The 17055-nt window shown below is 33.7% G+C and overlaps 1 protein-coding gene across 2 annotated transcripts; it reads right to left on the bottom strand.

Annotated features, from left to right (window-relative positions):
- Window positions 1-1009: 1009 nt before the first annotated feature.
- LOC146954756 (diaminopimelate decarboxylase 1, chloroplastic-like) lies at window positions 1010-6583 on the bottom strand. 2 transcript variants are annotated; one of them, XM_085718310.1, is made up of 8 exons: window positions 5978-6583; window positions 5607-5781; window positions 4407-4556; window positions 4001-4162; window positions 3497-3682; window positions 2380-2502; window positions 1771-1860; window positions 1010-1379 (listed from the first exon to the last, which is right to left on the bottom strand). In XM_085718310.1, exons 1-8 carry the CDS (start codon window positions 6463-6465, stop codon window positions 1299-1301), a joined length of 1455 nt encoding a protein of 484 aa, XP_085574436.1. In that variant the 5' UTR covers window positions 6466-6583; the 3' UTR covers window positions 1010-1298. The 2 variants fall into 2 exon arrangements, with proteins under 2 accessions (XP_085574436.1, XP_085574442.1); XM_085718316.1 differs by lacking the exon at window positions 1771-1860.
- Window positions 6584-17055: the final 10472 nt, after the last annotated feature.

The raw sequence follows: 17055 nt of genomic DNA, 5'->3' as shown, positions 1-17055 counted from the left end.
ATCTAGTTTATGTGCTTTGAAGGTCTTCATTTTTTTCTTCAGGTGGAATATATTGCGCCTATAATATTATATATTGCACAAGTTTTTTGTGTGTCCATGTTATTTTTGCCTTTCTTGTACTGATTTTGGTATGTATTCTGCAGATGGTGGGTATATTGTTACAGTCTCCCATGATCGCACGATAAAGCTGTGGTCCAGCGGTTTTACCGGTGAGCATACTATGGATGATGACTAAGGCTATTTGAATGATATACGATTTGTAAAAGGACCTAATCAGATTCATCATTTTTGTTAGAAACATAAGCTTAGCAGCCTTAGCTTGATTCTGTAGCTAGCCTGTGGTATCACATATCTACTAATTTGAGTGACATAGGTTGAGAATGTGAATAATTCTTTCTCACTTGATTCAACATGAGTAAATTGTCTTTTATGTGACATGCATCATGTACTTCTGCTTCTCTGTTTTTAATTTGTTCTTCCTTTTTTATATAAATACATACTCCATTTCACTTGTTAACATTTGTTTGATCTGATCATTACTCAGTGACACCAAACAGGCTTAGACAAGCCTCAAAATGACAATCCAATATTAACTTGTCTATAGCTTTGGTTTCGATTTCCACTAAACCACAACCAAAATGAGAAGCTAGCATGCACCCTTTCATAATTTTTGAATTCTATTTTATGAGAATTTGTATCATAAAAATAAGGGTTTTTTTTATTGAAATAATAAAAAGGATATTAAAATAAATCTATATTAATTCAATTATATTTAAGGAATACCGTTATCAAAGATTAGTTGAAATTAAAAAAGAGTAGTTGAAATATGTTTATGTTTCGAAATTTGAATTTTTTCGCCATGGTTTATATCGGGTACTTGAGCACTTTACAAGTGACCTTGAGGTTACAAGTTACAGGTCAATATCTTTTTATGGTCAAGATTACAGGTAAACAACTCCCGTATCTAAGAAAACAATGCAACAACAACAAGTGTAAGTAAAGATTAATTAAACAACAAAATAAACTCAACCTTATTAAAAATGAGCTTACATTCTAAATTGTCAATTGGTCATACATTATCAAACGTATACAACCATCATACATAAGCAACACAATACATTATATGTGATGACTGCAAAAACACTCACACTTGCTAAACTGAAACTAGAAAGAGGAAATTAAATGCTGTGTTAAACATAACTGAATCAAAGAAACAAAACCAAAATATCACATTCTTGAGCAAGGAAAGGTCCAAACCCAAAATACAACAAATCTCAAGCCTCAGATAAGTTATCAGTTCAAAGGCCATCAAACAACCGCATGTGGTCTTCGAATGTCTCCCCGTGTCTGATTTTGCTCAGTGATCCATCATCTTCAACCTGAAATATTATACAAGAAATCATTCTTTAAGACGGCAAATATTGATGGACTAGTCAAAAAAGAAAAGACAAATATAGATGGAATTGAAATAATGTTTTTTCAAGCAAAGGTGTAGTTCACATCATACCATTGCAAACAAAAAAGCTAATCAATATTATAATTTCCATCTATGAAGTGTAACAAGCAATATATTTTGTTAATTTTTTCAACATACGCATCAAATTTTAAATTCTTTTTACCTAAGAAGAGATTTAGAAAAGCTATCAAAATGATTCCTTTTAAAATGGTTCTGCTAAATGCTAACAATACATTAATTTTGTTAACAGTTATTGAAATATGTTTTATTCTCTCAAAACCGCTTTCTCGTACTATAGAGAAGCTGGTACATACCCAATACTCTGGAGGTCGCATCTTTAGATTGTAAGTAGATGCCATACTCATACAATAAGCACCGGCATCATGAACAACCAGACCAGTACCCTGCAAATGAAACTCAAATTAGATATTCAAACCTTAAACAAGTTTGTGATGTTGCCATCATTATCCAATGTTGAGAATTGCAGATCGCTAAAAATAGTGCTGTATTTGAATTCCTCTATGCTACAATGCTATAGTACTGTTGAGGTCACTGTTTGACAACGCCTTGTACTGAATAGTGTATTGCGAAACTATAGTGATTTGTTTAACTTTCGCTATGCTATAGCCGCTATTTGACAACGTTGAATTATCATCCAATGTTGTCAATTGCAGATCGCAAAAAATAGCAGTTTGTTCAAATTTTGTTCAGTTGCAGTGTTGTAACGCCATTAGAGTTGCTATTTGACAAACTTCGTGCTAAATAGCGTATTGTGAAACACTAGCAATTTGTTCAAATTTCGCTACGCTGTAGTGCTATAACCGCTATTTAACAACACTGACATCATTATCATAGTTATGCTAGTAATTTAGCCTATATTATTTGTGCAACTATTTAAATATAATATCAATACATCATAGTACCTTGGCAGGAGTTGGAAGTTCTCTTCCTTTTCCCAAGAAATCTGCAGACTCACAAACAGGGCCGACTACATCAAAAGTTGTAATCTCAGCATTTGCTGGGGCTGGAGAAACCAGTTCTATATGCTGCATAAAAAAGAGACGACGTTAAAAATTCATTGAAAATAAAACTGACACAAACAAAGCAGCATTAGGGTAGCATTAGAATCAAGTAACTAAAATGGTCTTATGCTCTATCAACGTCCAACAACTTCTTACAATGCAATTTAATTCTTTAGACAAAAGCTTTGATGTTGTGTTAACATTAACTGGGTTCACTTTAATTGGCTTTCCCAACCAAACCATAAAATATTCATTGAAAAAGAGAAGACGTTAAAAATTCATTGAAAATAAAACTGACACAAACAAAGCTGCATTAGCATCAAGTAACTAAAATGATCTTAAGCCTTATCAACTTCCAACAACTTCTTTACAACGCAATTCTTTAGACAAAAGCTTTACTGCTGTGCTAACTTTAACTGGATTCGTTATCAGCATTTGTTAGGACTGGTACTAACAATGATGGGCCAGAGCAATCATTGATCCATCATAAGGCTGTGGGGCCCAAAGTGTGGCAGGTTTATTCTAGAAGGGGTAAAAAGGTACATGGGAGACAGTGACGTAGTCAAGTAGCTTGGAGAGTAAGTAGAGAGCTAATTTACACTTGCACTATTTAAGGGGTGTGAATGGGGTTGAGAAGGGTATCTTGGAGTTTGTTAATTGTAAGAATGAGTAGGCAGCTCTAAGCTAGCCTATAGGAGCTTAGCTCTGGTCAGATCTAGGGATTCCCATTTCCCCTAACTCTGTAATTTTCCTCAATCATAAATCATCAATAAAGCTCTTTATCATCTTTGCACTGTTTTATTCTTTTTTCTCTGGTGTGAGTTTCTGGTTCGTAACAGCATTCCCAACGAAACCATAAAATATTAAAACATTGAGTGAGTTTTGATAGTGCATCATGTATTCGTTGAAAGCAGAAGCACTTAAAGTGTCTAGAATCCTTCATAGGAATCCATCATAATCCTTATACACACTTTAAAATGACAAGACAAAAGAGACTAAGAGGTACTTGAACAAATACCTGATAAGCATCATAGAGACTTGGGCGGATAAGTTCGGCCATACTTCCATCAATCACAATGAAGTTTTTAGAACCATTGGTTTTGACACCTGTCACCCGGCTAACTAAGCAACAGGTGTTTGCTATAAGTGATCTCCCTGGTTCAATGATGAGTTTAAGACCACGGGAAAGAACAAGCTCCCGTACCTACTCCAACCGTAAAAAAATAATCAATTAGCAGGGATACTGTGAAAGGTACAATTAAATCTGAACATGTCTACTCTAACCATGTGACATTCACAAGCAGATAGAAAGAAGCGGTTATTTAATGCTTTTACAAATTTAATTGTTCTGAAGGGATTATTTACCTCATGTCCCTGCATGTCACAGTTACAAAATGGATATATAAAATGAAAATGCTAAGAATTCCCATTTATCAGTGGTATTCCTTATTCTTGTACCAGAATTACAAACTTAATCACATATAAAATGCAAAGATAAAGTGAGTTAAATGAGAGTCCTCACAGTATCAATTAGATCTCTGGGTTTAGGAAGGACAGCACCGGCATGATAATAATCGATCCCAAGTCCACCACCGATATTCAAATAATCAACTTCAAAACCCTGAGCTCGAATTTCGTCAATATAGTTGACCATAATAGTGGCCGCATCCCTGAAAATATCTACCTGGAAAGAGGGGCAACCATTTCAGCACTTATATTATGATAAAGATTAAGAATCAGCATACAACCGAGCAAATAGACCCTATCAGCATATAAATGGATCATAAAAGAAGAAAAATAAATAGAACAAAAGTATATCCTAAAGTAATAAATGCACAATAAAAAAGAAAATATAGAATGCAGAAAAGCACATCCCAAAGTGATAACGCACAAGATGAAGCAGAAAAGTAAAGACTTTTAAGGATAACCTTGGTAATGGTTGATCCAAGATGACAGTGGGCCCCTACAAGCTTTAGCTCAACAGGGTGCTCCTTGACAGCATCTAAAAACCACTGCAGCTTCTCATTTCTAATTCCAAATTTAGAGTTCTTATTCCCTGTGGCAACATAAGGATGGACCTAAGGATGACAAAGATAAAAACTTTTAGATTATAACAATAAATTAATAAACCAAAACATAAACCATGGCAATGAGAGTTAGAAATCCATACATCTCAAAGCAATCAATCACAGACAGAGAAAAAGTTTTTGATGAAGGCAAAAACGAGAAGAGGGAAAGAAACCCAATGTAATTGATGAAATTGAGGATTTTATTAAATTAATTCTTTTCCCACTCTGCAGAATAAATACCATAGGAATAAATAAGATCATTGCTTGTGAATTATTTTTTAGGCAAGGAAACGTTATTGCATTTCTTCGGTAATTAAAAGTTCAACCCAAGTAGGAGCGACCATATTTGCTTGCCTACGTACAAAATTTATCTCAAAAGAAGTGGGGGATGATAAAATAGTATGACACTTTCTGATAATTGATCCAAATTCAGAAATCATAGTGCAAGGGTTTATAAGAGCCTCTCTAACACTTTTGCTGTCAGACTCGAAGTGGACCTGCTCCCTACCCAACGCTTGAAGTGGAATATCTGTAATAAAATCTGCATCACTGTGGTTGAAGAGGCTTCTCATAAGATTATTGCGCCAAGTCTTCAAAATCAGGTCAAAAAGATGAGAGACCATAAGATGCTCCATTTTGAAGGTACCGAAGAGGATGGTGAAAGTTGAGGCTTAGTGCGGATCCATGGAGGGATCCCTCCAAGCACTAATGGAATTTCCGGAGCCAATTTTCCAACAATAACCAAGAGAAATATGTGAAACATAGCTTAGATGAATATCATGGTCACAAAAAATCTTCAATTTCTTCTAGGCTCAAAACTTATTACAGCCTCATCAATCCTAGTAGCTAAAATATGGAATATTTGTTAAAAAATTAAACATTTATTTGTCCTATGGAAACTTCTTCGTGTCTGTCTAAACGGCGTTTGCTTATTTATTTAGCAATGAATGATAAGAAGATAGCATCTTTTCTTCAAAAAATTGCTAAAAGCTCTGAGTGAACCACAAGATGTATGCATCAAACTCTGCAACTCAGTAAATAAACTAAGAATCAATATACCTGCGGATCAACATCAGGATTAATCCGAAGCAAAACATTCACCCTCTTTCCAGCAATTCTTGCAGCTGCCACAATGTTTTCCAAATCAAACTCACTGTCAATGTTGACAAACACGCCTGCTTCGGCAGCCAAGACCAAATCCTCCAAGATTTTCCCATTTCCATTAAAGATACACCTATCCATTAATATAGTGACCGAAAAATACACCAAGAATCTCATAAATAAATCAATTCATTCAATTCATTCCAAACTCCAATCAATTAAACAAACCAATTCCATTGAAAAACTAACACAAACACACATCCAACCAGTTTGATATAATCAAGTAAATTCAAACAAAATAAACATGTGACAAAGCAAGCTGAACCAACCTTGTGGGATCAAATCCAGCACGAAGAGCGAGTTTAAGCTCATTTCCACTAACAAGAACAGCACCACAACCCAAGCTTCTCAAATGCTCCAAAATCTTGTAATTATTATTAGCCTTAATAGCATAACCAATAATAGATGTTAACCCTTCCAATGCATCTTTATATGCTTCAACGTTTCTAGTAATCTGTGGCTTACTGTATAGATAAAAAGGTCGTTTTTCAACTTTGTCCATAATCTCATCCACCTTGCGACCTTCACAGTGTAGATACCCATCTTCGGATTTGTTGAAACAATGGTCAAAATTAGTTCTTTTTGTGGTTTCTGGTGGGGTTTTGGATAGAACTGCTCTGAGAACAAAAGGTTTGATGGTGGATTTGGTTTTGAGAGGGAGAATGAGGAGGTTTTGGGGTAATGGGTTTTTGGTGAATGAGTGATTGAAGGTTTTGGGAATGGAACAAGAGTGAGAGAGGAGGTGTGTGCCTACCATGGTGATGGAAACCAAAGTCAAACAAAGCCCTCGTTTTATGATTGTTTTGTTTATGTTTTTTTTGGTTGTTTTGTTGAAAAGGGTTACCAGTTTTTTGGGCTTGATTTACAGTGTGTTTGGTGCAGCAGAGAAACAGGGGAGACAGATTAAAAAGCCATGGGTCCCACCCCTTTTTGTTTCTTGGCTGGTTTGAGAAGAAAGAGGCGAAAGTTATCTATAAACTTTGCAAATAAAATCAAGCTGTATAAACTCAGATCATCCGTTTCAAAAATTGCATTTATAATCCTTAATTTCATTATTAAACATCATCAACAACAGCAATAACAAAAATAATGTATCCCCTAAAAAAAACATGCATGAAAATTATTTATAATTTAAACTTGACAATAAAATAAAATTCATTTTACCTTTGATTAAGCAAATAACAACAGTATGCAGAAAAAATGTTAAGAATGGAAGATTTGAAGCTGGATCAAGCATTAATCTGAAAAATATTTTCCAGAAATAGCATTAAACTAGAGAAATTGAAACAACATTTTTTGAAATAAAGAAAATAATTAAAAAGAAGGAGAAGAAAAACACAGTAAGTGAATAGAGAGCATGATTAAACAATTTAGCATCCAATATGCAAAATGCAGATTACTAATTTAGTACTCCCTCCGTCCCGGTTTAATTGACCCATTTCCTAAAAAAAAGTGTCCCAAAATAACTGACCCATTTTACTTTTCAACACTATTTTTCCAATTTTAACCCTTATAAATGCTTTTAACTCAATCATTACATGGAAAGAAAAATTTAGATTTGTTGCTCCCCATGCAAACTTTTCCTAGGGGCACCCAACAGGAGCCGTAAATGCATAACAAATTTGGCTAAGGAAAAAATGGCCCAAGACAATATTGTACACATGCATAGCATTAATGATGGTATAGCATTAATGATGGTATATTTATCTAGGCAATTGGACTTCAATTAAATGCAACAGTAGGTTTTGTCTCGTTGAGGTTATTGAAACAAGAGAAACAAATCATTGCTTTTATAAGGGTAATTTGGTACAAATATTTTCTCTCTCTTTCATTTATACACTTTTCTTAATCTGTGTGAAAAACCAAAGTAGGTCACTTAAACCGGGACGGAGGGAGTAGTTGTTTTGTGAAGTAGTGAAAGTTATTACTTGAAGGAAATTGAAGAAAGGAACGTGAAAGAGAATAGAATTCAGGTGATGACATGACAGACATTGCTTTGCGGGACCCAGGTGCAGTTTATTGTTGTTGCGAATCACTACTCTACTCTGTGTTTGTTTACTCACTCTCTCTCTTTTTCATATCGTTCGTTCACAGTTTCGGTTCGGTGCTGTTCTGTACAGTGTCGTGTTTGGTTGTAAGTACGGAATTGCCCTTCTTTTCGTTACGTTATTACTATACTGCCATTACTTTGCTTCACGGAGTGAGTGTGAATACGGACAGAGTAGACAGTGTGTTGACCTTTTACAGTTCCAGAAGCTGAGTACAAGTGTTTTTTTAACACTGCGACATCTGGAGTGGAATTCCATACTGTACTTAAGTTAAGGGGACTTTACACATAGTAAATTTCTTTCATCAAAATTTTGGGTCCGACTTAGAAGTAACTAAAGACCGACCAATGCGTCACCGGTCACCGGATGTACTGTTAGAAATGGATTGAGAAGTTAGCTTTTGTCATACATAGTGAGAAAGCAATGCGTGTGCGGAATGTATATAGTTTTACAGAGTAATAAAGCCTAGTTATTGATATTAGAAGAGACGGTTCAAATTACACATTCATTAGTTTAACAAGATTAAATTATCTCAATTGTTGGTCTGATCTTGTTATGTTACAACGTCCTAATGTAGCAATAGGAAATCCCAATTCGTGTGCGAATGTACTAATTTGTAAAGGGGAAGCACTTGGGTGACATAATGTCACCGTGACATTAAATCTGAGCCACACAACACACATTGTCACACAACATCTGAGCCACACAACACATCTGGGCCACACAACACAACACCTTTGTGTGGCCCAGACATAATGTCACGGTGACATTATGTCACCCAAGTATTTTCCCTTGTAAAGATGGATCCTCGTTATCTATCCATAAGCAATGTCTTGCTTGAGTTAATTTTGTTTTTTAGTTGATAGTAACGGATCAAAATGCATGCATTCAACTTCTTTAAAGTTGTCATATTGTGTTTTTCAATGTAAAATTGCTCTTTTTAGATTGCTTAACATGTGTCCTAAGGGCACAAGTTAACATATGGCCCAAGTCTCAATTATAAGCAACTTTTTACTTTTTAAAGTTTATACATTATTTATTCAATAAATTTAAAAAGTAAAAAGTTGTTTATAATTGAGATCAGGGGTTGTTAAATGTTAACGAGTGTCTTAAGGACCATAAATAGTAAATATTTATGAAAATATGTGCAATCAATTCATTGGAAATCGAAATATTGACGTTTTTAAACAATAAATTACTTATTTTAGAATGCTTAAAGAGTGTTTAGGGGACACTCGTTAACAAGACTCTTTTTCTTTTACTAAAATCTTACTACAAGGGTTTTTGATTTCATGTTTAGAAGTGCTCTTCAAGACTCACAAGCAAATTTAACTTTATAAAACTATGTTTGACGTTTTTTTTAGAAGTCAATTTTGAAGACTACGATCAGTTATACTTAAAGCTACTATAAAAAATAGTGGTGGCTATTAATGTCATTTTTTTTAAGAAGTTAAATTAGTCCATTTAAATTGGCACTAGAGAGAATCGAACTCGATACTTTGATATGCCTTAGGTCAACACCATCATACCAATCCAAAAGTCACAACGGATCCATCAACGAATCAAACTGAGGTTGAAAAATTAATTTGTATGCATCGATGATTTAAATTAATTACATATAAATCTAATTATATTTCACCATATAAGCATTCTAAAATAAGTAATTTATGAAAATATGTGCAATCAATTCATTGGAAGTCATATCACGGGCTTACACAGTGAAACGATATAGAAGGATAAATGAGTTGGAAAAGCAAAAATAATTGTGATTAAGCCAAGTCCACCATATAGTTGCGGCAAAAGTGTAGTTGATCGAAGATAGACCCGCTTTGAGCCAACTAATTATGTCTAAGTCGGAAAGGAAGTCAACATTGGATAAACCAAGAGCATGCCAAATATTTCTAGAAGCTGTCAGTCTCTATTACAATAAAGGAATGACTCATTATGCTTATTACATCGGGGACAGAGACCATTAAGAGCCAAGTTGCGGGGTGAAACAATAACATGGTGGGGACAAAATTATTGCAAGAAAACGAAATAAGGAACTTGATCTTTTTTGGAAGATGGAGGCGTCATATTAAAGACCATGTTAAAGGTGTTAAACGTGCACTTCTATGCTTCAAAATCCATAAGAAACCAACCCTGGTAGTTTAGCAACCATTTGTGTGTTTCAGACCAAATGAAAGTATATATCTTCAGTGTCGGGGTTAAAGTGGAGATTAGGATTGTTGTTTTCATCAATGATGTCTTGAGGTACTCCCTCCGGTCCTATTTATAAGAAATATTTGACTTTTTTGATTCATTTCATAAATGATGTATTTGGGCCATATTCTAGACAAGATACATCAATTACTCAATGAATCTAAAAAGTTAACTTTTTCTTATAAATAGGACCGGAGGGAGTATTTCAATAACTGTTAACAAAATTAATGTATTGTTAGCATTTAGCAGAACCATTTTAAAAGGAATCATTTTGATAGCTTTTCTAAATCTATCAAAGCAAGGTCGTTGATGTGCACAAAAGGAACATTAATACATAAGGGGCCGAAGGAAGTCAGGTAACTATACCAGAAGGAAGAGTTTCTAGAGCTTCCTTACCGAGTGAAGCCATCTTTACGGATGTTTTTGGCTTTAATGATAAAACCCAAAGTTTTGGTGTTGGCATGAGAGAGACTGTGAGCGTCGAAGGTGTGCTTATGCGACAAAATTTTCACCCACAATTTGCCAGTTCCTTGAAGCATGTCCCAAACATGCTTTCCCACAAGAGAAGTCTTATCATCTATGTCATGTGAATTCCTAGACCACCCCAAATTTTGGGTCTAACAATTTTTTCCCAACTCACCAAGTTAAGACCCGTGTTATTAGAGATTTTCCATTAGAAGTTCCGAGTTGTTCGGTCTATAAGGTCACAAAGAATATGAGGGAGCCAAGATACCCACATTTTTTTTATGATCATAATGGATTAAAGTGTGACACGAATTTAACTTTTATGAAGTGTAATTTGAAGATCTCTTGGGGAAGGAACACATAATTTACTCTAGATTTTTACTTCCCAAAGAAGGATAGTGTATAATTTCACATAAAAAAAAGATATAAGGGCTATTGAAGTTTTTCATAAGATTGATGAAAATGGTAAATACTTATTTATAAAATATGCATCCAATAATATTTAAGCCATATAAATTTTTGTTTTTAAAGGCCACATAAATATTGATTATATTAAAAAGATTAATATAAAATGGTGATAAAATATAATACAATTTAATACATACACTTTTTTTCTCTAATAATTAGATACAATAAAAAGAAGAAGAAAAAGAATAAGCCCTGACCATGGTAAGTCATGAAGCCCAAATCACATGACATTTTTCTATATAAAAAAAGGAAAGAAAAAGAAAACAATGATCCCTTGTAAACAAAAAAAAACACAATGATATTTCTTAACAACTCATTTTATCATAATTTTTCTCTCATTATTTCTTTATCTTTCAGTACGGTATTTTTTGCATGAAGTAGAGCAAGTAGGAAACAAAAAGGACACAAGAAAGTAAACTTTTAAAACATAATTCAAAATCACTTGCTTCTCATTATTGTCCCCCGTCATGTCTTGTTTAGAGCAATCAATGACCGTGTTGGACGAATTTATACATGTTATTTGGCAACTAAAACCAAACCATTTGGCATCCCCGCATCGTTTGCATTATGAATTATGTGAACCCTTGTATTGAGATCAATTCAATTTTGGGATCTACTGTAAAATGATCCACAACTCTGTATGAGTTTAAACTTAGTATACACATACCATTTCGATGAATACTAAATACATCGAAATACTTAGTACTTTAACATTATATTTAAACTTTACACGTCCAGAAATACTTAGCACTTTAACATTATGCTACGAATGTTGAAAAGTCTCCAAACATAAAAGATGATGCTATAATATCTAGAGTAGAAGTTTAAGGAAAAATATGTTGACATAAAATTTTGCTGTTGAGTGAAGTATATGGTATCCCTAACCAAATTATGGTGGTCATTTAAGGGCTCTTACAAAGGGAGGGGTGGAAGTGCTTAAACAAACGAAGGGAAGGAAATCAATTTGCGAATATTTAGTACAAGTAAATATTTCAAGCACTAAAATTTTATAAAGAAAAAGTGGGTGAGAGTGTCTGAACAATGGGTAGGGGTAACAACTTTATCCCGAAGTTAGACATATTTTTAAGAGGGTCTAAAATAAATATAAAAAAAATAAAAAATAAAACATATTTTGAGTGTTGTTGACAATTTTTATTATTAATAAAGTCTTCTTCGTAGTTGCTTAAGAGAATAAAAGTGTCAAATAAGACGAAATATATCTATTAAATAAGTGAATATTTTTGATTTTCCTATTTCTAATATCTTTTGACAAACAAACTCATTTGTGGTAGTTAAATATATATCATTGATGTAGCTAATTATAAAACATATTTTTTGAGTAGCTATGAATAAACATCATAGCTTTGCCTTTGACTCTTGTCTTTTAAAAAAAAAATGTTGATGCAAGATTCTAGTCCTTTATTTGCGAGGTCTCTATTTTCACCCCATCTATCACACCCGTTACCGGATACATCAACTTGATTTTTGCTCGTATTCATCCAATAAAACTTGGTGAGTATTGACGTTTTTTTTTTGCAACTTTTGAATTTGTCTCCTAATGCTTCCATTTCAATTTCATATCAAGGTTGACGTCATGGAGACATTTTTAAGGATAAAATTGGATTTACGATGATTTTTTTTAACAAAACAATAGTCAAGGGTTAAATGGTAGTTTTACTAAGATCTAGAGACCAAAACTGCAATTTTCAAGAAGTCAGAGAAAATACAATCTTTAGAAAGTTCAGAGGTTAATTTGAAATTTTAAAATTAAAGGGGTCAATTTACAATTTCCAAAACTTTAGGGGTTAAACTGTATTTTTTATACACAGGGGGCTAACATGTAAATATATAAAAGTGTAGGGGATTTGTTTGTAATTTTGGAGTTGACGTGACAAAAATGACATATGACAAAAAGGTAGTTAGCTAGAGTACTCACATGGCGAATGAGGTGGCAGTGTCAGGTGTAAGTTGAGGTGGTGTGGTGGCGTGGTCGTAATGACATGTGGCATGTTGTGATTGGATGATTTGGCATTGATTGGGCTGACATGGCTCGTCTTCTTCCCATTTAGAACTGCAGCCGAGACGTGTGTGGCAGGATCTGACCGCAAAATTTCATATTTTGATGGTTTTTGGACCTCCTAGATATGATGACAATGTTTGTTTTGCTGAATTCAAACTAAATATGGAGGTTTCGAGATCTGGCTCTTTCTCACTCAAAAGCTTCTCTAATCTAAGATTAATTTTAGACACTCTTTCTTTCTCAGTTCACTAAACTTGAGTAGTGATGTCAATGTGGATCAAAACCGAAAAAAGAAAATGGAGATACTCCTTTACAAGACCATACACCTTTTTTTTGAAGAATATAAGAACATACACCTTGATTTCTCATTCTTGATAATCAAGTAGATGAACCTTATTTATGGATGAAGGAAATCTAAGAGAATTACATGCAACAAGTCAATGTTAAAATAAACACATGCAATAACCCAAGTGCATAGCTCATGCAACAAGGATAGGTGTGTCTCATGCAACAATACAATGTGTCAATTGTGGACCCTACAATGGCTTGGACGTAGATCCTTATTTGGGATTATGTCACTAAAATTTTTCTAGAAGAAGTCCTTGATTTTGTCATCAAGGACCATATAGTACAAAGCAAATTATAAGCCTCTTGTGTAGGATGGTAACTGTCCCATAATATATAGCTTGAAGGGTTTGAACATAAGTTTAAGCTGTAACTGTTACACAATATGCCTGCTTCCATTTCTCCTGTTCCACAACATCCTTCGTCTACTACTTCAAAGCCTAAACCATGCAACCAAATACAATGAGAAATTAATCAGACATAAGGAAAAACACCAATCAAAGTAGAGATTTCTACATTTCTCGTTTAAATGGAGAACTTTGTTATTATATAAATATATTAAGCTAAGCTACCTATAAAAGGTGAAAAGGACAATGCTTGTGTTGTATCAGATTGTTACCATATTTATCAGGGTTTTGAATCATATGCATGAATGGGTTGTAAATATCAAGGTAGACAAGCTTAGCCTCTGGAAATTTATTCTCTAAGGCATCCATTTGAGATACTAGTTTGGAGTTGAAGACTATTGCAGCTTCGTTTTCTAAACCTGAACAGTGTCTATACATTCCTCCTCCAATTGTTCTCTGTGAGGGAACACACCCTATATATGGCATGCCAATTACTCCAATTCTTCTAGCTCCTAAACCATAAAGATCCTGCATTATTTTAAGTAATATAACTAATATCAATAGACAAAGAAAATGAAGTTATAAGAAACAACATTCTAATTCAAAACTCTAATACCTGCATGAATTCTAAGGCATATGAAATCAATAAGTTAGTGTATGCTGGAATATCATATTGTAGTTTCCTAAATGGTGTTTGAGAATAGGTATTGGCAATGTCATCAGCCCCTATGCAAATAATGTATACAGTCTTTGATATTATCATTTCCATTCTCATTTCTCCAACTGCTTCCTTTATCTTATTCTTGTACTCCTTGAACATGTTCAATTGTTCTGGTAATGATAACACTAACTTAAAACAACAAAGAAAAACAAAAAAGTAAATTATAGTTAGTAAGTTTTAACATATGCATGCATTAATCAAACATTCAAACTCAGTATTAGACATAGTTATTTAATTTACTGCTAATTGAGAAGTTAGAGGATCATATCCTGCACCACCAGAGGCAAAGCTTACACCTGTTAGAAGATCTTGAAGTTGCAAATTTGGATCAAGATAAGCTGGCAAAAGCTTCTTGACTCCAAATTTTGAAGCTGAACAAAAAAAAAATTGTTAAGAAACTTAAACAAAAATATGTTCAATTTGTTTTTCTTCCCTACATATAAATTGTGGTCTGCAACCGCAATTGTAGCCTATTCTTTTTTCTTAAAGGAAAATTGCGGCCTATTCTGAAACACAATTCATATAATCTATTATGTTTTAAATTGTGGTTCACAATTGCAATTGCGGGGACGCATATTAAGAAATTTGAGGTATCCACAACGGCATCACATTCACATTCACAACCTCAACTTCGATTGAATCAGTTGCATTTTCCTATGAAGGTTTCAATATAACCGTAACTGTAACCACAATTTAAAACCGTTGTATAACATATATAATGAACAAACAAGTAGTCTTTTTGTACCAATGATGTCTGAAGGGACTACACCATTGCTAAATCTTCCTGTTGGTTGATTTCCACCACCAAAGTCTCTACCATAAGGTAGAAAGTTGCACTTGACATAAGTGTTAATGTAGTTGTTATTACCTGAGTCAACTATAGAGTCACCAAACACAATGAGTGCTGGAACTGTTTCATTGTTTGGTAGATTCACAGCATTACCACAATGTAGAGAGATAAAGATTGTAGTAAGAGAGAAAAGATTAACAAGAGGTGATTGAAATAGCAATTTCATGTTTTTGTAGAATAATATGAAGGGCTTGACTACACTTCACTTGATTGAAACTTTATTTTAGCTTAGTGGTGTAAGCCTTTTAATATAATATACCTTAGCACAAAAAAATATATACTAAAGAGAAATATATTATATTTCTTTTGTGATAGCAACCTCATATATAGACTGATATATATATATAGTTAATGAGGCATGCTGCACCAAAATACTTATTGAATTCATATAAAAGACCGATAGTGAGAGAAGCATGCATATATAGTGTGTTTATATTTCCTGTGACAATTCAGGGTGAGCATCTCTTTCTGTCAGTGAAGTGAAGCACACGCGTGGCTTGGCTTTGCAAAATTGTGATTAGTAAAAGTGAAAAATTGACTAGTAGCTTAATAGTGTGAACTGTTATATACGTGTATACACACATACGGTATTGATAAATGGAAAATGTTTGGTCACTTATTAAGAAATCAAAAAATAAATATTATTTTATAGATTGTGTATTAAACTTTTCAAAGGTTGAAAAGGAGTTAGTTATTTTCAACCCATAATTTGTCTTTGGCAAAATTATGCAAATAGCCCCTTAATTTAATTTTAGGTAACATTTTAATCCTTTATCTTTTTATTTTTTCGTTTTCGTCCTTTATATTTTTAAATAATTTCTCAGGTTATCTTCTTCTTCTCCAACATTTTTTTTAACAAGCCTTCTTCTCCAATGGTAATTATGATGCAGCTCCAACATAAACCCTAAAAATCAAATCTTGAAATACATGGCACCCACACGCACACAAGGTTCACACACAGTTATTTTTTTGGTTCATTCTTTTCCAGTCTACCATGTGAATGTTTTTGCAGGATGTGAAACATAGAAAGGATCGCGTACATAATCAAAACATTAAAAATATAGAGAGAATCCAAACTTTAGAAACAAATGCACAAATACATTGTTACAATGCAAATTCTTAGTCTCAAATTGTATTGGGTGGCATCTGGTTATGGGTTTGTGCATGCGCTTTTCTCTTTTTCTTCTTCAGTGTGCGCTTTTCTATTCTTCTTATGGGTTTTCATAAATAGTTGCTTATTTTGAGTGAAGAAAGGAAAGGGTAATTAGCAAAAGAAACTATTAAAATAAAAGGATAGTCTAAATCATATTTTTTAACTGAAGGGTAACATTGAAACTATTTAAAAAGATAAAGGACTAAAATGTTACCTAAAATTAAGTTAATTAAGGGACTATTTGCGTAATTTTGCCAGTCGTTTTTATTTATTTCTTGACAAATAGAGTAATTTTTCCTAGGCACTTTTTTTTCTCGTACCCCTAATAGACACCTCCATGTGACGTTTTGTTTTAGACTTTTTTCTCTGTCTCCTTAAACTCTTATCTCTTTGTTCTCTTTTCTTTATCTCCCTAGTTTGATTTATCTTTCTCTCTCCCTATCTCTTTATTCCCTGACGATGAAGACAATAGTTTACGAAGGGTGGTGGAACGAAGGGTTGATGGAGGTAGGGACGAAGCCACTCATAGTTGAGGGTGTGCAGCTGCACACCCTGAACTTAATTTTTTTTGCATATACCATCCTATGATTTTGTCATTTTGAACTCCTTGAATTGTTTTTCACCACTAATCTGCTCACATTCAATCACTAACGAGAAAGGAGGGAAAAAGATGAAGCAAAAGCACTAAAGTAGTAGGACAAGAGAGGGGCAAACAAAGAATAATATGA

This window comes from Medicago sativa, chromosome 1 (assembly GCF_051527215.1).
Source record: "Medicago sativa cultivar Bolivia chromosome 1, Bolivia_mono, whole genome shotgun sequence".
Classification (NCBI taxonomy): domain Eukaryota; kingdom Viridiplantae; phylum Streptophyta; class Magnoliopsida; order Fabales; family Fabaceae; genus Medicago; species Medicago sativa.
This window is presented reverse-complemented; position numbering and strand designations above follow the sequence as displayed.

Bases quoted from the DNA above. Each gene is read 5' to 3' on its own strand.
- LOC146954756 (XM_085718310.1), bottom strand. From the start codon at position 6,465: ATGGTAGGCACACACCTCCTCTCTCACTCTTGTTCCATTCCCAAAACC. The intron at 4,557-5,606 runs GTATATTGATTC...TGTCATCCTTAG, and splicing joins ATCCTGATGTTGATCCGCAG to GTCCATCCTTATGTTGCCAC. The intron at 4,163-4,406 runs GTTATCCTTAAA...CCCTCTTTCCAG, and splicing joins TTGGATCAACCATTACCAAG to GTAGATATTTTCAGGGATGC.